Below are 22,352 nucleotides of genomic sequence, written 5' to 3'. Positions count from 1 at the left end.
GTTTAAAATCTTCAGTCCAATGGAAAATCTTCTTAGGCAGTCCTATTGTTCAAGCAAAAATTTATTAAGGAAATTTACATAATAAATGACTCATACTAATTTTGGCAGTTTTATGGTTTGAGGGATCGTATATATATTCATATGTTTCATTTCTAAAGTTCTAAAGGATGTTCTTTACACTTCCACTCTGATGTAGTGTTATCATCTCCACCTAACAGGGAGAAGACTGAGGAGCACAATATTCTATATTCAGAGCTGCATTTTTATTTAGTTAAAGATGTTAATAATCATTAAACAATGCAGATGACTTGGTAAACTGCATCAATTGAGACATTTCGGACACTATGATATTTTGATTCTCATCAAGATTCCATTTGCAAAATAATTCAATAATATCATTATAGATTAATGTTGGTCATCTTTATATACTAAATGATTCCATTCAACCTCATTATGCAAAGACGGACATGAATCAGGCATTATTATCTATGGGTAACCTAACTTAACACAAGTACCTAGAGCCAGGTTTCTTTATTCTGAAGTTAGTACTTTGGACATTACTCCACATGGATGACTAAGAATTAAATGTTTATATTCCTATGTATTGAGTGGTTCATTTTAACTTCATTATTGTTATCCAGTTTCCACAACTAGTCCAGTCAAAACAGAGTTAACTTCCTTTTGCTAGGATTCCTAAAAATGCCTAAGCACTATCTCTGTTGGTGGGACCTATGTTAGAAGAAATGAAATTCAGCACAGGGGGTAAGTAATGTGTTTTACCCATAGGATATCATGGCAGGAACTTGAGATTTTCCCCTTTGGGGACCACTTTTCTTTTTTTTATAAAAACCCAGAAATATGTGATTCTTTTCATTTTTTTTTTAATAAATCACAACTTTGAAAAGCGGTTGATACAGCATGAAGTCCTACTGAGGGAATGACAAATGTGTGCCCCATTGTTTTCCTCTGGAAATTCTATAAAGCATATATTTTGACATGTAGGAATAAAATATGAGATAGATATATATTTTTAAATGTATGCTGTATCCTAATGGAATCATTAACACATGAATAACTAGAACTGCCTTATTTGTCTTATTAAAGAAATTCAGTTTCACAAATACTTGCAGATATACCTATTTATAAAATTAAAGTTAACAAAGAATGTTGGCATAGAAACTAAAATTATTAATATATGTGGTATTTGAATGTGTGTGAAGGTGGCTTTTTAAAAGATATATGAAAATGCAGAATTTCCCATATGTTATATAATCACTTCTCTTACAAAGCACATAAAGAACAGGAAGTTTAAAAATATTTAGCCTTTGGGATCCCCTTGTTCTGTGGCAAATCTGTACAATAAATTTTAAGGTTTGATATCCTAACCATCCCCACCACACACACCAACTCCCTTGCTCTGGTAAATGTGTATGAGGATGTTTTCATCTGAGATTATAATGTAGATTCATATGCAGTTGTAGGAAGTAATACAAAGAGATCTCATTACCCTTCACCCAGGTAACACTTGCAAACTTATGGTTCTAAAGCCATGAAAATGTCCCAATTAAGGCATCAACAGGATGATACCTTCCTTGAAAAAAGGCTGCTAGCATCTTGGGTTCCTTTTTCATATGGCCAGTATCTGCCTATCCTGGGTTTCATTGCTTTCAGCTCCTGGTTCCAGTGGCCTCCTCTCTGAGCTTCTGTGAGTCCTCTCCTAGCATCTCTGGGTTTTTTCTCTCTCTGTGAGCTCTCTTAAAGTGTTTCTCTCTGACTTCTCTGGGCTTTTTCTCTTTTTTGTCCTCATTAAGGAGTCCAGTAAAGGATTAAGGCGTACTTTGAATTGGGTGGGTCACATCTCAATTGAAACTTCCCAATCAAATGCCCCACCCACAATAAGTCTGTTCCCTACAGGAATGGATTAAAAGAACATTGCCTTTTTGGGGGTACATAATAGCTTCAAACCAGCACACGTGTAGGATAATGTATCCATTGCAGTCAAGATACAAAACATTTCTATCAACATAAGGATCCCTTGCACTTCCCTTTAGAACCAACCCCACATCACTCCTGTTGCCTCCAACCTCTGCCATCCCTATCCCCTGGCAACCACTAATCTCTTCTCCATTTTTATAATTTTGTCATTTCAAGCAAATGGTAAATGGATTTCATCTTGATTTATGTACACTGTTTTTGAGTATTGCTTTGCATAATTTTCTAAGTGGTTGCCTTATATATTACAATATACATATCTGACATCACATTCTTCTAGTATCTATATTTTACTACTATGATTAAATGTGGAACTTTACTTCCATTTAGCCTCCTTGCCTTCACCACTTTTAAACTACTATTCTCTTGAGTATTTCTTCTACATACATTGAATTCTGTATTAGTTGGTGTTATAATTTTTGTTCCAATCATCAAACATCATTTTGAAAACTCATAGTGGGATGATAGTCAATTGCATTTACTCATATTTTTGCTTCTTCTTTCTTCTTTCTAGATGCTCCAAAATGTCTTCTTTTAATCATTTTCTTTGGGTTTGAAGAACTTTTTTTAACCTTTCATTAAGATAGCTCTGCTTGCAAAAAATTCTCTTAGTTTTTCTTCTTCTAAGAATTGCTGGAAGGTAGTTTTGCTGGATAATATTTGAAAGTTGACATTTCTTTTCTTGTAGCACTTACAGAATGTACCATTCCCTTCTGGCCTCCTTGATTTAAGAAGAAGAATCCATTGCTATTGGTATTGGTGTTTCGTGGTAGCTAATGCCATTTATCTCCTCTGCTTTCAAAGTTTTTATTCTGTCTTTAATGTTCGAAAGCTTAATTTTGATGTATTTTTGCATGTATTTCTTTGAGCTTATACTATTTGGAGTTTTCTCAACTTTCTGGCTCTAGGATTTTTTTGCCAACTTTGGGAAGTTTTTTTGCCATTATACCTTTAAATCCTTTTGAAGATATAAATGTGGGTTGTATAGGTTCTTGAGGCTCTGTTCTTCTTCTTCTTCTTCTTCTTCTTATTATTATTATTTTCATCTATTTTATCTATCTTGGTCAGACTGGTTGAATTCTATTGAACTGCCTTAAGATCGCTGATTCTATCTTTGGTCACCTTTGTACTACTGAATAATCCAGGGAGTTTTTATTTGAGTTATTATATTTTTCATTTCTGTAATTTCTTTTTTGATCTTCTTTATAACTTTTTTCCCCCTAAGTTTTTTATTTTTTTTAATTTGTTTCAAGATACTTAGCAATTGCACGTTAAAGTGTTCCTATGATGGTCATGTTGATCCTTGTCCAATAATACTAACATCTGACACATTTTCAGGCTGGTGTCAGTTGATTGCCTTTTCTTAGTCAAGTTGTGATTGTCCTGCTCTGGGAAACAATATGTAATTTTGTTTGTTTATTTTAACCTTGATATTTAGTTATTATGTTAGAAGGCTCTGGATCCAAATTAAATCTCCTATTCTAAGAGAAAATCACCTTGTTTAGGTTTAGCACATGGGTCACAGCCCACATTGCAGGGATGTAGTTCCAAAGATAATTTAATTTTTCAGGGCCTTGGTGGTAATATTTTGATCAACTTGGTATATATAGTGTTGTTAGGTCCACCTAAGAAGGCTGATGATGCCTGGTCATATTTCCTGGTGGTTGTAGGTACATATGGGGGTTCTGTAGTTTATGGGGAAGAAGACTGCTTCCTGGGTTAGGGGCGTGTTATAATGGGTTTCCCCTGGTCAGTACTGCTTGGTCACCAGGTATCTTTAGGGAGGAAGGGGTATCACAAACTTGGTGGGGAAAGAGGTCACTTCTGGCTGCTTCTTGTCAGTGAGGTGCCTGTTTGAATTCCCTTGCTAGGGCCTTTAGTCCCCCCTTTCCCCAGTGTTGCTGGCAGGACTCCCTTTCAATCAAGGATAAGAATGAGTCTAAATTTGGATTGAGAATTGCTGGTCCTGGATTGCATTCTCCTATTAGGTGAAGTGGATGGGGAGGGGGGTAAAACATCCCACTGTGGTATTGTTTGCAAGCTCTGATGTCCATAACTGTCCTCCATCCTCTTTCCACCTTTCAGAATATGTAATTCCAGGGCTCAGAGCTGTCCTTAGTGGAGGTACATAATGCTATTTAAACTTTTCAAATATTTTTTCCAAAAATGGGTCAAAGGTGTATAATTTAGCAACATTGTAAGAGATCGTCTGTGAAAACAAGTGTTCTATGATAGAATAAGTGGTTTGAATCAAAGAATATATTAAAAATATTTAACATGCAGTTTGGCAAAGGCAGCAACCAATTAGAGCAAATTTAAACATCAGGTACCCTACAGGTGCCTTTCAGCTGAATGGCAGCTCTGGTTTAAATAAAGTTAAACAGGTGTCTCTACTAAAGAGAGCTTTTGATATGCTAATGTTCACTTTGTGTCTCTCGGAAAGCATGAAGCAGGCATAGTTTTCCAGACTTAGTTGTTTATGAAGTGAACCGATTTTGTTCAGAGCTTCTCTTGGCGCTGGTGTTCTATCAAAGACTTTATGCGGGAAAGCCATTTTTATCACCATCAACATCTACATCATCCAAAGTATTGTACTAGATGAAATCATTTAATTAAAATGCTCTTTCTGAGAACATTAAGGAGCACTGAATTCTACTTTGATTTTTTTTTTAAACTCTGATAAAATACGTTAACATATTTAAACCTTCACACTATTTCAGGATATGTGATTTAGAGGTATGCCCAAAGAGAATGCTTATCATAAAGTATTAAAAATGTGCACTTTTTTTTTTGAATACTACCACCTGTTTTCTAATTTTGTCATTCACCTTTTCAATATTTTCTCTTTCCAGCTTTAAGGGACAATCGGATTGAGCTGGTACGCGCTTCCTGGCATGAACTGAGTATCAGCGTCAGCGACGTGTCTCTCTCTGATGAAGGACAGTACACCTGCTCTTTATTTACCATGCCTGTCAAGACTTCCAAGGCCTATCTCACCGTTCTGGGTAAGCGCGAGGTACTAAAGCTGTGTAATCACAGAACTAGAGAACTGCATACAGCTACAGCTCAATGGTTTACTGAAATTATATTTTGAGGATCATTTTGATAGATGTATTGCAATCCCTAGCCTACAACATTATAACAAAACTCATTTGAGAAATCCTTCAGTCACTCTTCTCATTCTGTAAATGGACAAAAGGTGCAAAGATTTGTGTGATTGTCTGAGACCACATGGACGTTTTATTTCTCAGCCAGCCACAAATGCTGGTGTCCTGATGCCCCATCTAAAAATGTCCTTAGATCAAATCATCAGTGTATTGCTATATTGTGATCCTTTTATAAATTGACAGAATAATGAGCTTAATGAATTCAACTTGTGTCCCCTGTGTGCCCCTCTGTTTTATCACATCAGTCACCTAATGGGGGTCTTCCCTAATAACTTATGACTCTCAAATATGACCCTTCTATGTATTTTAGGGCCTTTAAGTGGCCCTGACATTTCCATGTGCTTTCTTTCCTTTTAACGTTGGACTTTCTAGATTCCTAAATGAAGTGCATAATGCCACGTGTGCATGCAGCTTGTTGCTTTCTTTGTGCTTTTCTTTCCTAAATATTGGGCGATTTTCCCAAAGGTTAAAGTGACACAGAAAAGCAATACATTCATAGAGATTCTGAGGAAATAAAGTTGCACCTCTGAGCTCTATGTGATTCTACAGATGTCAGTGGTCCAATCAGCTGAAATTGCTGCAGTTCATTGAAACACACCTGTGTACTGAACAAGTTAGGGGAATTTAATGATTTTTTTTTGGCCCCCAGCTTGCCTTTCTTTTTAGATAGATAAAGATAGAAAGTTTCATTTAAAAGGACTTTGTATGCTGTTGTTTTGGGTGAGAATACTAAAGTTAATCCAGCTAGGGAATTGGTTTTGTGCATAGGATATGAAATATGTTTCTTTGCAAGTCCCACTGGGAATATTTTATAAAAATCTCCTCAAGTTTGCCATTAAAGGCAAAATATAACCACTAAAATGGAGTATTTCAGGATAATAACTGCCTAAATTTAAAAAATTGCTCTGTAGAAAGGCACCTTGAGGTCTAAAGAATAGATGAGTGCCTGAATTCAGCTTATTAAACTGTGGTGTGACATAGATAAAAAAGTAATATCAAGGTAAAATGAGAACAGATAAAGAAAGATACGTTACCTACGAATGAAAGTATGTTGATCTTTCATTTATCTTTGTTGTTCTTGTTGTTTTAATTTATATTTATCATAATGGTACTTACCAATATTCTTACATTATATTATAAAATAATTGTATTATACAATAAAAGAGCTTTCAGTCTAGTTTTATTATTGAATAATTCCATAAGAAATTTTAATAAACTCCTACCATGACAGAAAATATCATAGCTTAGGAATTATATTTTATTCTACTATTTAAATTGCTCATGCAATATCTCTGCATTTTTATCTTCTTACTTATTGGATGACTTATACTAAAAAAATTAACATGTGGTTAGCATTAAAAATATTACATACAATGCTCCACAAAACTATAACTGCATTTCTTGTATAAGAAACATCAAGAGATATCTGTATTTTAGATATGTCAGTAAAGACAGTATAGTTGCAATTTTTGACAGGTATTCCAAAATCCATTTTCTTAAACTAAATACCAGAAGATAATAATGTTACTTTTAGATTTAAGAATCATAGAAGTAAAAAATATGAGATTATGTTTTCATGAAATCACAAATTTCTAAACAATAAACAAATGTGCTTATGGAATTTTGCCCCAGTCCAAACAATCTACCCTCTTAATTCTTATATTGTGAAACTTGATATATTTAGTGGTTTAAAGTTTTACAGGGAGTACTTTTTTTCTGGTAAAATTCTATAATGCCTTAACAATGGCTACTTTGAACTAAATGCATTTCACATATTTTCTGGATACTATATATAATCTTATTATTTTATAGCAGCTTATGTTTCAGAGTTGAATTTGTCAGTAAACCACCCAATTTATTGTTTGTTTGTGAAAACAATAGTCACAAAAATGAACCAACCCTGGGGTTTTGTCTTTACTTTATTCATTTATTTAACTTTAAGGTGTTCCTGAGAAACCCCAGATCAGTGGATTTTCATCACCAGTTATGGAAGGAGACTTGATGCAACTGACTTGTAAGACATCTGGTAGCAAACCTGCAGCTGATATAAGATGGTTCAAAAATGACAAAGAAATTAAAGGTAACAGTATTTCCCACTGACCCCCAAATCAAAATCAGTGTGCTGAAATTTGCATGAGGTGTTAGTAAAAATAATTTTATTTTATTTTTCAACTATGTTATCACTTTCTGAATAAGTATAATTTGAACCAGTCACCCATTTTTTTAAATTAGACAATTTTACAAGGTGTAGTATAAAACTTCTGGGTACTTCATTTTCCACTTCTGTAAAATGGATCTAAAATAATATATGCTTCATGGAAGAGCTGGAGGAATAAATGAGTTAATATGTGAAAAATACATTGAGTTATACCTAGCTATAGGAAACACTAGGTGCATGTTAGGTATTTGTATTAGTTAGGGTTCTCTAGAGAAACAGAATCAACAGGGAACACTTGCAAATATAAAATTTATGAAAGTGTCTCACGTGACCGTAGGAACGCAGAGCCCAAAATCCACAGGGCAGGCTGCGAAGCCAATGACTCCGATGGATGGCCTGGATGAACTCCACAGGAGAGGCTCACCAGCCAAAGCAGGAATGGAACCTGTCTCCTCTGAGCCCTCCTTAAAAGGCTCCCCATGATTGCATTTAGCATCACTAATTGCAGAAGACACTCCCCTTTGGCTGTTTACAAATAGAATCAGCTGTGGATGTAGCTGATGTGATCATGACCTAATCCTATGAAATGTCCTCATTGCAACAGACAGGCCAGCGCTTGCCCAATGAGATGAACAGGTACCACAACTTGGCCAAGTTGACACCTGTCCCTAACCATGACAATATTATTATTTCAGAAATCTGATATAATATTTAAATTATAGAAAGAGAAACTTTATGAATCTTTATTCCTTCAACTTGTTTATTTCTGGGATTATATAGTTCAAAGAATTAAAATATAATCCACCAATAAATCTGATTCCCAGTAGGTCCAAGAGAGAGAAAAAAATGTCCTTGTCTCAGTAAAAATGTTTTAATTTAAATATTAATCATAATTTTCTTCCTACTTCATTTACCTAAATATAAACAACACACACATAACTGCTTTCTTATTTTAGTGGAATGATGTTTATAAGGGAGATGGCTAGTGTTTTGGTTTGCTAGGCTGCTGAAAGCAGATATGATGAAGTGTGTTGGCTCTAACAATGGCGATATCTTAAATTATACGCTTACGGTTTTGAGGCTGAGAAAAATGTCCAAACTGAGGCTTCAAAAAGAAAATGCTTCCTTCCTGAAGACTGGCTGCTGGAGATACTGGACTCATCTGTCACATGGCAAAGCACATGGCAGTGTCTGCTATTCTCTCCCTTCTCTTCCAGATTTCATTGATTTTTGCCTTCTTGCTTCTGTGACTTTCTTTCTCTCTCTCTCTCTGTATTATCCCATGTATAAAGGTCTCCAGTAAGAGGATTGATACCCACCCTGGGCCATGACTTAATTGAAGTAACCCATCCACAGGAATGGATTAGCTTTAAGAACATGATTTTCTGGAGTACCTACAGATTCAGACCACCACATTTCAATCCTCTGGATCCCCAAAAGACATGTTGTTTCTACAGGCAAAATGCATTCATTTCCTCACAATATCCCAAAAGTCTTAAATCATTTTAGTAGTAATGTTAAGAACAAACACCATAAAAATTTATTGTAGGCGTGGTCTGTCCTGGGGACCAACTCCCATTGTGTTGTAGACGTGTGAAACCTAAAGAACAAGTTAGTTGCTTCCAATATACAATGGAAGGACAGACATAGGACAAACATCCCCATTTCTGTAGGGAGAAATTTTAAGGAAAACAGGGGTCATGCAAACCAAACAATTCCAAAACCCTTCAGGGTTTACCTGCACGGTCTGCCTGTCTTCTCAGCTTGATGGAGCTGCAGCCTCACCCCTTCCAAGGACTTGTGCAGCAATCATGCTCTCCCCAAATACTGGGTGAAGGCTCCAAACAACATCTTAAGCATTGTGGTGATGACCAGGCTCTTGGCTCCACCCTCATTACTATCTGGGTGTCAGCCAGACTCTCCACAATTCCCCAGGTATCTGAGAAAACTGGTGTGGTAACATTCTTCCTGAACAAGGGTTTTGAGGAAGGATCACCCTCTCAAAGCTCCAGGGCCTACTTACCCTTTCTGCATACATGAGTTGGGTCCATTCTCTCTTGACCTGAGAAAATGTCTTCTTTCCAGACCTCAGCTTCCATGATTCTTCCTTTGAAGTCGTTTTTCCTTCAGTCCTTCAAAGCGGTCTAGGCCTTTTCTATCAAGCACCTCACAATTCTTCCTGTTTCTACTCATTACCTTTTAAAAGCCTTTTAAAAATATTTGGTATTTGCACAAGCAGTACCCCACTACTGGTATCAATATCCGTTTTGTTTTGTTAGGCTACCGAAAACAGCTACCATGAAATGCATTGACTATAATGACGGGAATTTAGCAGCTTACAAGCTTACAGTTTTGAGTCTGAGAAAAGTGTCCAAATCAAGACTCCATCAAACCAATGCTTTCTTTCTCAAGACTGGCTGCTGGTGATCCTGGACTCCTCTGCACATGGCAAGGCACATGATGTCACATGCTTGTCTCTCCTTTCTCTTCTGGTTTTCATTGCTTTCAGTTTCTTGCCTCTGTGACGTTCTCTTTCTCTCTCTCTGTCTCTCTCTTTCTTTCTCTCTTTCTGTATGCATCCCATTTGTAGAGATCTCCAGTGATAGGATTCAGACCTGCTCTATGATTCAACTAAAGTAACTTCATCAAAAGGTCCTATTTACAATAGGTTTATACCCAGAGGAATGGATTACCTTTAAGAACATGATTTTTTGGGTTACACACAGTTTCAAACCAGCATGGCTAGTAAGGCCATTACTGATTGTGTCACTCCCCATTCAGATACAAAGGAACCTGATGCTTCAAATACATTAAAATCCAAGTATTTAAGAATTGTTCATTATGATTGTTAAAACAGTTTTCCTAAGTTCATAAGGGTATGTATAGTTCTCTTCACAGTCTCCTAAAAAAGATAGGTTAGCTCAAATCATTCTGATTATTTTAACCTGTACATCTAATGCCTTATATTAGATTAATAATAATGCATAGTAATGAGCATGTGAGCCCAGCCTATAGGACTGCCTATATTACTGAGAAATTATAGGTTTATAATCCCTATATTTTTCTATCTCTCTATCTCTCTATCTACTATCTATCTATCTAATCTATCTAAATATCTGTCATCTCTCTCTACCTATCTAATCTATCTCCCTGCCTTCTCTCTATCTTAATTTGTCTATTTTTTTCCAAATAGTTCCTTATCTATAATTTAACTCTGTGGACCACCTTCATCTTCAAACTTCTTATAAATGCATTTTTTGGACAAGATTTGATGACATAAAAGCCCTAAGACATAAGTTAAACATGTTGCTCAATTAACCCACTGCTATGTAACAGGTTACATGCTATGCCTGTATTCTGCCAAGCCTCAGTAAAACTCGTTCTCGTTCTACTCCTATGATATGTTTGTTTCAGCAGATCTGGATTTAGTTAGCTCTGTCCTACATGAACCCCCTTCCACTCTGATTCTCCAGTTGCCTTACAACAGGAATCTGACTTAGCTGTGTTTTCTACTTAAACACTCCTGATAGAAAGCCTTCACCTTTAGGATGCATTTAAAATTCCCTATCTATGGCCTCTAAAAATTCTCCAGGTAGCAAATCATTGCACATTAAGCATGTGCTTTTGTCTGCAAGTCTTGGTTCATGCTACAATGCTCCTCTTACCTTAACTGTTCTTCTTCTACTAACTGTCCCTTTACTTCTGTGCCTTCCTTCTTTAATGCTGGCATAATTAGTTAGTTAGTTGGTTAGTTAGTTAGGTCTCAATTTCTTAGCAATTTATGTTTCACTGGTTTGTTTCTCTTTTACCCTCAGGGAAGTTATAGATTCTAACACATTATGTACTTAATTAAAATCGATTGTTTTAATATTGTGGCTTCCTAAGACAGCCATCATGTACTCAGATTTTTATAAAAGAACATGATTTTAACAAATTCTATTTGTGCTCTGAGTACCAAACAGATTTGATTATTTACTAGAGGAGGGTGGTATTTTTATATAAAATCATAAAAAGTATAATCTTGTCAGCTACCATACTTTAAAACCATCTGAAACAAGGCTAGAACATTAATCAATAAAAAAATATACACAGAATCAGTATGTGGGTCTCTGTTGTATTCAGAAGTAGTGAAGCCTCCTTTGATCTATGCGCTCCATTGCCTGCCACTTAAAGAACATTTATTATCCCTACACTTGCATTCATATATATATATATAACTTTTTATTTGTTTATAACTCTTCTTTTGCATGCTTACATAGTCTGTCTTCTCCACCATATGGAAAACTTCCTGAGTGGTGTAAACTTTATTTTTATAAGTGTATATGCAAATATGATGACCGCAGATCTCTGTACAAAGTGCACAGTCATTACTTTTGCTGTCCTCTGCATATGCTAAGTGAAATTTAACTGTAAAATCCCTCCACACTCATCACAGAAAGGAATGTTTCAACTTTACCTCACAGTATGCTGTCTTTTTAGAGATCAAAATTTGACTTCCTATTACCACTTAAATTGTCATTACTGTATCACCTGACACTTTTAAAAATTAAATTCCTAGTGAAACACAAAGGGAAAAATAGGCTACTCCAATCAAGTTCACTTCTATAAGAAATTGTTGAGTATTTCCTAATTCCACAATATTTTCTGGCATATAAGTGAAGATCCAAATAAAGAAAATCAAGACGCTTGACCTGTGGTTGTTTAATATGTCTTTGGGCAAGTGAATCAATTTATGGAGAATATTTTCCCTTAGAGAGAAACACATGACATGTCATAAATTCCAAAGCAGTTATTACAATCAAAGAAAAAGTTTTTTCTGTATATTTTAACCAAGCCTTGACCAGCTCAGCATATGAACATTGTGTTAACTTCTAGAATACATTTTTGGTATGTAGACCTTCAAAGTGACTCTGTTTTTAGAATAATTTGTTTCTCTGAGCAAATCTTTGCCTTTTCTCAGTTACTATTTAACATATGAATATAATTTCCAAGTTCCTGGATGAAAGTTGCTTAAAAGAAGTAGCTCATCACATTTTCTTGGCTAAGATACTTCCAAATTAGATTATAGAGCAGTGGTTCTCAAACTTTAAGAAGCAACATCATCACCTACCAGACTTAAACTTCAAATTAAGAAGCCCTGACTCCAGATTTTCATACTGAGTAAATCTTAGGTAGAGCCTGAGAATTGTGTGATTCTAATAGTAAACATGAAGTTGAGGAAAATCAGTAACATATAAAAGTCCTGCCTCCATCTCTGAGCTTTCGTTTTCTCAGCTCCAAAATGAGGATTATGATATTTACCTTATATTGCTGTTGCAAGGATTGTATCTGTACCAACATATATTAAGAGTTATATATAAAGTATTTTTGCCATTCAAGAACTCATTCAATATATTATTATTGTTATTTTCAACAAACCATGATTGAGTAGTTGAACCAAACTCTTAATTAATTCTAAAAGTATAGACGAATATTACCAAAGCATTCTTTCAAGATTTTCACAGTCCATTTGGGGGTTGGACATAAAATATATACCATTAATAGGTACAATAAAGTTATAGATGTATGAATTGGCTGCTCTTTTGAAACAAAAGAAGCAGAAATCAACTATTTTGTGAAAAAGGAGAAGGTTCATTGATGAATGTGGACACTCAGTAACTATCTATTAGATGAGTAATAGATCTTAATGACTAAGAACTAATCAAATGAGTTGTGGCTAAAATTAGATGGCAGGCAATTGGAAAAAGGCATTTCATGTATCTATACAGAGATGGAAAACAGCCTGATTGTTTGAATTAACAGGAAACTACATGTGAGCTAGGGATTGGAAGTAAATGGGAAAGCAGGGGTCAGATCATAGATCTTTTATTCCACATTAAATGGCTTGGGATTTGCAGTAGTGGACTTTTTTTCCCTATAGCTTTAAATAGAATTAATCTATCATAATTTTAATCTAACATTTTGGGGTTTTTTTCACCTGAATCTTCTGACTGAGGAATTCTTTTGGTGCCTCCAGGCAGCTGTGCATCCAGGGCTATAAGTGTTCCCCCTACAGTATTTAATCTTCTGTGCAGCAAGGAAGTCTGAATATTCGCTATTTACTGTGGAAAAGAGGTATTTATTAGCTTCCTAAATCTGTGAGCAACCAGAAAACTTACATAAACTTTTCATTCCATCTGTCAATTTAGTAATTTGTAATCTGATAGTTTACTATCATAAAATCTTGAGGTTTTTCTTTTGCAGCTAACCAGTTTTAAATCACTAAGTTAGGCAGAATTCTATGGTAACCCTAATTGATCTGAATCTTTGTATAATTCCTTGCCCTTGAATACTTTTGAATATGATGCGATATCGTTGCCTTGAATTTGTTACCGTATATGGGAAATAGGATTTTGCATATTTGATTATGGTTCCTTTCAGGGTAATCAAAGGATGATTTTCCTGGGGTGTCCTGATATAATGAAGTGAGATGTTATGAAAATACAAAGAATCAGAGAGACATCCTTTTCCTGGACTGCAAGAAAGCAAATAGCCATTTTGTGAACTGTTTATTGGCACCATGTGGCAAAGAAATGTGGGTGACTTTTAGGAGGTGGAAGAGGTCCCTGCCTGACAGTCAGAGAGAACATAGGGACCTTAGTAAAACAGTGGAAGAAAATGAATTCTGCCAATGACCTGTGTGTTAAAAGATCTTGAACTTCATATGAGAACCACATCCGCAGATGACACCTTGATTTCAGACTGGTTGCACTGAGCAGACTACTAGACTAAGTATACCTGACTTCTAAACCTAGAGAAACTGTGAGGTAATAAGTGTGTGTTTCTTTAGGCCACTAAATTTCTTATGTAGCAGTGATAGGAAAATCAGATCAAGAGAGGCAGAAGGACTTGCTTATGGTCATACATTTGGCAAAACTGCAATTGAATATGCTGATTCCAAGACCAAGAATTTGAGTTTGATTAGAAGACCAAAGACTGAAAGAGTAAAAGAGTCATTGAAAGCATGAGCTGATGAGGTCCTGAACTAGTAGATGATGATGGATTTTTTTTAAAGGAATAAATTTGAAAATGAAGACAAATAACAGGTAAACTTGGCGAATGACATTGAGAGATGGAGCAAAAACAAGAGTCAAAGATAAATAAAATTCAGGTAACTGAGTGACTTGGAAAATGAATGTGGCCCCTCTCAAAATAATAAATGCATTAGGAGAAATTACTTCAGGAATAAATAATATGTATATTATTCAAAATATTGAGGAAGAAGTAATTATAAAGAATATAAAGTTAGTGCTTAATAGGAGTTTGGAATTAGATGACTTAGAAATAAGATAGAGATTATGACCATAAAATATCTACCTGTTATTCTATAATGAGGGAAAGTATAAATCTTAGCCTTTTAAACATGTCATGCCTTTTCCCATGTACAGCACACTTCCAGCTGAACTTCTTCTCTTAGTACTACTTCCCTACCCTAAGATCCATGCAAGGTGGTGACGTGTACATACAACAAAGTCTGACTTGACATTGTCACTGATGTTTGCAAGTGTCTAAGAGTATTGCCTTTATGCTACAAGTATTAGGTACTTATTACATATCATACATTCCAAATATTTGGCCTCTGAGCTGCACTTGACTTTAGGTCTTTCTCTAGGTGAACAGGTTTTAGCATTTTAATTACCAAGTTAGACAGATAATGCAATAGCTCATTTTCAAGTTGTCTAAATATAGTGTAAGTGTAATATAAATTAATTATTAAACAGTCAGCTTTTGGTAGGATGGGAATGAATTCCTTAATACTGTGTTTTTCAAAAGGTGGTTCTTAGATTATTTCAATTGGAGTTAACTGTGGTGCTAGTTTAAAAAAATGCCACTTCTGGATGTCAGCATAGACTTACTGAGTCAGAGTTCCTGCTGTATAAGTAAGAATTACTTGCCTAAGCCAGGATCACATATATTACTCATGTTTACTTTTAGAAATTTTATATTTTTCAGTTTTATACTTATGTTTATACTCTGAGTTAATTTTTTATATTTTAATATGCTTGTCTCTGTTTCTAACAGCTGCATTATAATTAAGACAGTTTTGATTGATTTGTCTCCACATCTTAAGTAGTGTTTTGCTTCTTTGAACAGCTAACAATTTTTTGATTGTATGCAAAACATTATGAATTTTACCTTCTTCATGCTGGATATTTTTGTATTTTAAAAAAGTATTCTAAAAATTTGTTTTGGCTAATTTAAAACCAGCTTAGTCCTTTTGGAACTTTAAAATTTTTTCTTAGGCAGGTCTAGATTAGTGCTGAGCCTTGGCTTTATTTTTTCTCATTATTGAGGTAAAATCCTTCTGAATAGTCAAATGTCCTAATTATGAGGTTTGAGAGTCTAGTTGGTGATAACAGGTACTGTTCTAAGCTCTGTATGAGAATGATGTACTGTTCCTTCTAAACTTTTCAGATGGTTCTTGCTGCACCGTCAAGAAATTTCCTCACACACATGCACCCATCATGTGTATTTAATTTTACTTAACTTTAGTTAAGTTGGATTTTAAATTTGGATAATGTACAACACAATGGGAAACTGAGGCCATAATGCACTAGAAAAGTTTGTTACTCATGTCTCAGAGGGGGTGTCATGAGAGCTGATGAGAAGTGTAATTGGCTCTGGGGTGTAACCAGCATGTGGGAGCACACAAACACAGCAAGAGGGAACCAATGGTTTGTGTCTTTATTATGGTCCAGGAGTGGTGATTAATAGATTTGCCAAAGTAGTCAAGAATTGGTTTAAAGCAATGTGTGTGAAAAGGTGAAGGGACTGGGGTTGAAAAGTAGTAAACCCCAATTAAAAAAAAAAAAGCTGTGGTTTTGGGGTGAAGTACGTGGATGGTGGTCACAGATGTACACTGGGCTCTGGGGCAGTTTATGCCCCTGACTGGAAAGAACAACTAAGCCAAACATTAGTTTCTAGGCAAGGGGCTTAGCCAATGTAAGATGGATGCCCAGGCAGCATGCAAAAAATGTTGCTGGTTATGACAACAGGGAAAACAGTAAGGTTCTCATTTGTCTTCCATCTCTCAGTGATAATGTCATTGTTTCTGATGTCCAATATCCTATAGACTGCTGCTTTCAGGTGAGAAGTAAAGCCAGAACTGTTGTGCAGTGTAGGTTGATAGAAGAAGTCTTTGTTTTTGAACTGAAGAGAAATAATATTTTTATTCCAATGAAGTGTACATCAATTTTATCTTTGTGATTAATTTAAAGGAGTATAATAAATATAAGAGGAGAAATGAGAGTGAAATGTATCCATTCTCACTTTGACAGAATTGTTTGGATTGATAATTCTGCTAACTTTGAAGGTGAGAAATTCTTTTTTATAGCTGCAGGAAAAATCATTGTTTTTATGGTTCATTATGCATTGTGGGAATGGAAAGGAAAATTCCAGCATGGATATAATGAGACATGTTAATATAAATTTTGTTAATCAACAAAAGAAGTTTTTTTTTTTTTTAACCAATCATCAGTGTTTATATTTTAAGGGATAAAGCAATTATGCACCTCAATTATCCAGGATTCATCAGCCAATGAGTAACAATGAGATTATAATAACATAAATATTCAAATTTGCTAGCATTTTAGCTCTCTTGGGCAGATAGAGGAATCAATCCCTGCTCAAATTCTCCCCAGGTTATTTCCAAATATTTCTACATGATTACTAGTATGTGCTAAAACAGATTTCCCTCCCATTCTTTAGCTTCAAATTTCTCATGGAAGTCCACGTTTTCGTGGTGGTTGTGGGATGTCAGGGATGAAGACTCCCACCAACTTTGGCTAATGATCATTCTTTGGACCCAGGAGTATATTTTACAAAATGTAGAAATCAGATCTTTTTAAAAATGATTCTTTAATTCTTTGAGCAATAACAATTCCTGGGCTTATGTAGTTTCTTATATTATTATGGCTTATTGGGTATCTCAATGTAATAGTATCTAAGTGTGTTGATAACATTTATCCAATTGAATCAGTAAAAGGATATTGATGGAGATGGATTATTTTACTGAGATTATTCCATAGAGAACAATTCGAGTTGGATCATAAAGGTATAAGTATATTCTTTGGTCTACTATTTAACTAACTAGCTTAAATACTAATTATTCTGTATCTTTTTTAAAGCAGCCATTACATAAAGTTCTTTTCCTTAAAAGAGAGTTACCAGACTAATTTTTCCTTTTCTTTACTCTAGTCAATCAATAACTCTTCAAGTGGTCATTATTTGAATAGTTCCTGAGTAGAACAAAGGCATAGAGTTAGCCATTTTTAATTTTTTTGTAGGACAGCTTTATCGAGATATATTTCATGGACCATCCAATGCTCCAATTTAAAGCAGACACTTCAGGGAACTTAAGTGTATTCACAGAGGTGTGTAACATAACCTCAATCAATTGTAGAACACTTTTATCATCTCCAAAATATATATATTATAAAAACCCATACGTACTAGTAACCATATCTCATTTATCCCACCCCACCCAAATTTTAAGCCACCACTAATATATCTTCTTTTGCTATAAATTTGCTTATTCCTACATTTCACATAAATGAAATTATGTTCTATGTGATCTTTTGTGACTAGCTTCTTTCACTTAACATAATATACTGAAGCTTCTTCATCCATGTTGTATCATACAGCAATACTTCATTCTTTTTCATTATCGATGAATATGCTACTATATGGAGAAACTGTGTTTTAATTTTCTAATGCTGCTGGACGCAATACATTAGAAATGGGCTAGCGTTTATAAAGGTAATTTATTAAGGTACAAGTTTACAGTTCTAAGGCCATAAAAAATATCCAAACTAAGTCATCTAGAGAAGGTTACCTTGACTCAAGAAAGGCCAATGTTGTCTAGTGATCTCTATCAGCTGGTAAAGTACGTGGCTGGCATCTGCTGGTCCTTTGGCTTCTGGTTTCAAACAGCTTCCCTTGTGGCATTTTCATTTTGCATCTCCATTTGACTCTGTCAGTTCTGAGCTTTTTTCCAAAATTGTTCCCTTTTAAAGCACTCCAGTAAGTGGATTAAGAGCCACCTTGAATGGGTGGAAGTGCATCTCCATGAAAACCACCTAATTAAGAAGACCCAACCAAGACTGGACGAGGCACATCTCTGTGGAACAATTTAAGCAAAGAAATCCCACCCACAATAGTTTTGCAGCCACAAACGTGGATTAGAATAACATAGCTATTCTGGGGTACATAATGGTTTCAAACCAGCATACTATGTTTTATTTATCCACTCATCAATTGATAAACAATTGTTTTTTCCACTTTTTGTCTATTATGATTAATGCTACCATGAACATTTATACACAAGTTATAGCATAGAACTATGTTTTGATTTCTATTGGCTATATATCTGAGAAAATTATTGCTGGATCATATGGTAAGTTTACTACTTTTTCCTTTTGAGGTACTGCAACATTTTTTTTCCAGTGTCTATACAATTTTTTATTCCAACCAGATTTTTATGAGGGTTCCAATTTCTCTAAATCCTCATCAACATTTGTTATTATTAGTGTTTTTGATGATAACCATCCTACTGGGTATGAAATGGTATCTCATTGTGAGTTTGACTTACATTTCCCTAATAATGTGAGTATCTTTTCATGTGCTTATTGGCCATGAGCTCATTTTTTAGGGTGGGGGTATCTATTAATATTTGTACCTATTTTTCTTTAATAAAATAATCATTTTGCTATTTAGTTGTAAGAGTTTTTATGTTCTAGACATGACTTTCTTATCAGGTATGTAATTTATAAATATTTTCTTCAATTCTTTGCATTGTATTTTCATTTTTTTGATGATACCATTTGAAGCCAAAGGTTTACATTTTGATAAAATCTAATTTATCTGTTTTTGCTTTTGCTGCTTATACATTTGAAGTCATAACTAATGAGACTTTTGTATAATATAAGGTCAGGAAGATTTACTCCTAAATTTTATTCTAAGAATATTGCACTTCTAAAGCCTTAAATTTAGGTCTCTGATTCTTTGTGAGTTAATGTTTGTATATGGTATGAAATAGAGTTCAAATACTGTTCTAGTTTGCTAGCTGCCAGAATGCAATATACCAGAAACAGAATGGCTTTTAAAAGGGGGAATTTAATAGTTGGTAGTTTACAGTTCTAAGGCTGAGAAAATGTCCCAATTAAAGCAAGTCTATAGAAATGTCCAATGTAAGGCATCCAGGGAAAGATACCTTGGTTCAAGAAGGCCAATGAAGTTCAGGGTTTCTTTCCCAAGTGAAAGCACATATGGCAAACATGGTCAGAGTTTCTCTTTCATCTGGAAAGGCACATGGTGAACACAGTCAGGGCTTCTCTTTCATCTGGAAGGGCACATGGTGAGCATGGCATCATCTTCTAGCTTCTTCTCCTGGCTTCCTGTTTCATGAAGTTCCTCGAGAGTCATGTTCCTTCTTCATCTCCAAAGGTCGCTGGCTGGTGGACTCTGCTTCTCATGGCTATGTCATTCTGCTCTGCTCTCTCTGAATCTCTTTCATTCTCCAAAATGTTTACTCTTTTATAGGACTCTAGAAACTAGTCAAGACCCACCAAAATGGATGGAGACATGTCATCACCTAATCCAGATTAACAACCACTCTTGATTAAATCACATCATCCAGGGAGATGATCTGTTTACAGTTTCAAACATGCAGTATTGAGCAGGGATTATTCTGCCTTTATGAAATGCGATTTTGATTAAATATGGCTTTTCTAGGGGATATGCATCCTTTCAAACCAGCACAAATACCATTCCTCTGCATGATGATATCTTGTTGTGCTAGGACCATTTGTTGAAATTATTGTTTCCTGTTGTTTTTGTGAAAACTTGTCAAGAATCAACTGCCCATAAATATGAGGATTTCTATCTGAACCCTCAATTCTATTCCTTTGACCTTTGTCTTTACCCTTATGAGGAGCTCACTATCGTTATTGGTTTACCTCTGTAGTAAGTTTTGAAATTAGGAATTGTAAAACCTCCAAACTTTATTCTCTATTGTCAAGATTGTTTTGGCTATTCTGGGTTCCTTGGATTTCCATATAAATTTTAGGATCAACATATAAATTTCTGCAAAGAAGCTAGATGGGATAGGGATTACCTTGAATCTGTAGATCTATTTGTGAAGAAGTGCCAGCTTAACAATAGTAATTCTCCCAGTGTATGGACATGGGGTGTCTTTCCATTTATATTACTATTCTTTAATTTTTAAAACAATGTTTTATAGCTTTCAGAGTATAAATTTCATACTTTAAAAAAATATTTCCTGATTCTCTTATTCCTTTTAATGATACTATAAATTTTATTGCTTTCTTAATTGCATTTTCAGATTGTTCATTGCTAGTATATGGAAATATAATTTTTTGTATATTGACCTTATATTCTGAAATCTTGCTAAACGTATCTATTAGTTCTAACAATTTTTATTGTATGTGTTATGGTTTTCTTCATGCAGTTTATAATTAGAGGTCTGCAAATAGAGATGATTTTACTTTTTCTTTTAGTAAAAGGTTAAACAGACAATGTAAGAGGGTCTTTCTGTTCTTCATTCTGATCTTTGAAGGAAAGCATGCAGGAAGTGTCATGGTAGCCATGTGTTCTTCACAGATGACCTTTATTCTGCTGAGGATATTCCTTTGCATTTTTAGTTAGTTTTTTTTTTGAGTGTTTATTTATTAAATCAGGAAGGGGTGCTGGCTTTTTGTTAAATGCTTTATGTTCTAGTTTGCTAGTTGCCAGAATGCAACACACCAGAGACAGATTGGCTTTTAATAAAAGGGGATTTATTTCATTAGTTCTTCAGAGGAAAAGCAGCTAACTTTCATCTGAGGTTCTTTCTTACATAGGAAGGCACAGGGTAATGTCTGCTGGCTTTCTCTCCAGGTCTCTGGGTTCCAACAACTTTCCCTGGGGTGATTCCTTTCTGCATCTCTAAAGCCCTGGGCTGAGCTACGAGTGCTGAGATGAGGTATTTGGAGCTGCTTGGACTGTGCTATGTTGCGCTCTCTCATTTAAGCACCAGCCAATTAAATCAAACATCCTTCATTGCAGCAGGCACGCCTCCTAGCCGACTGCAGATGTAATCAGCAACAGATTAGGTTCATGTACCATTGGCTCATGTCCTCAGCAACAGAACTAGGTGCCTTCACCTGGCCAAGTTGACAACTACCACATTTAACTACCACATTTTATTTTTAGTCTATTAAATAATTGTGCACTTTTATCCCTTATTGTATTAATATGGTATATTCTATAAGCTGAGTTTCAGATGTTAAACTTTCTTGCATTTCTGGGATAAAGCCCATTTTGTCATGATGTGTTAGCCTTTTTTATGTTGCTAGATTTAGTTTGCTAGTATATTCTCTAAGAATTTTTGCATATGTATTCATAAGGTGTACTGGCCTCAGTTCCTTTTTTTGTGATGTCTTTTCTGGTTTTGGTATGGAAGTAATGCTGAATTCATAAAATAAACTGGGCTGTGTTTTCCTCTTCTATTTTTTGAGAGAGTTTGTGAAAGATTGGTATTCACTTTTCTTTAAATTTTGGTGAGACTTATTATTGAAGATGGTTTTCTTAATAAAAGAAATTAAACTAGTGATTCAATCTCTTTATTTGTTTAGATCTATTCAGATTTTATATTACTTCTTGCATCAATTTAGCAGTTATTGCCTTTCTAGGAATTTGTCAATTTTATCTAATTTAGCTAATGTATTACCATACCGTTGTTTATATTCCTTTTTATCAAAGAAATTCAGTTTTAATGCATAATCATTCATCTCTCAAATCGTAATTTGAGTCTTCTCTCTTTTTTGCATGGTCAGTCTAGTCAAAGGTTTGCCACTTGCTCTTTACTTTCCAGTGTCTTGAAGCTGAAGTTTATGTAATAACCATTTTTCCTTACTATTATAGGCTGCCCCAAATTACATATGTATATAAATTTATTACATGATGCTTATTCCCTGTATATCAAAAGTTCACTGGCT

General features: G+C 34.9%; 1 protein-coding gene across 1 annotated transcript in view; it reads left to right on the top strand.

The window, feature by feature from the left end:
• The first annotated feature begins 4,850 nt into the window (after positions 1-4,850).
• CADM2 (cell adhesion molecule 2) overlaps positions 4,851-22,352 on the top strand; it is a 171,687-nt gene continuing 154,185 nt past the window's right edge. The window contains exons 1-2 of the mRNA XM_077117620.1: positions 4,851-4,997; positions 7,102-7,239. Coding sequence (XP_076973735.1) covers positions 4,958-4,997; positions 7,102-7,239 — 178 coding nt within the window. The 5' untranslated portion in view covers positions 4,851-4,957. The remainder of the gene's footprint in view (positions 4,998-7,101; positions 7,240-22,352) is intronic.

This window comes from Tamandua tetradactyla, chromosome 10 (genome assembly GCF_023851605.1).
Source record: "Tamandua tetradactyla isolate mTamTet1 chromosome 10, mTamTet1.pri, whole genome shotgun sequence".
Lineage (NCBI taxonomy): Eukaryota > Metazoa > Chordata > Mammalia > Pilosa > Myrmecophagidae > Tamandua > Tamandua tetradactyla.
The sequence above is the reverse complement of the archived record's forward strand: the minus strand, read 5'-3'. Positions and strand labels throughout refer to the sequence as shown.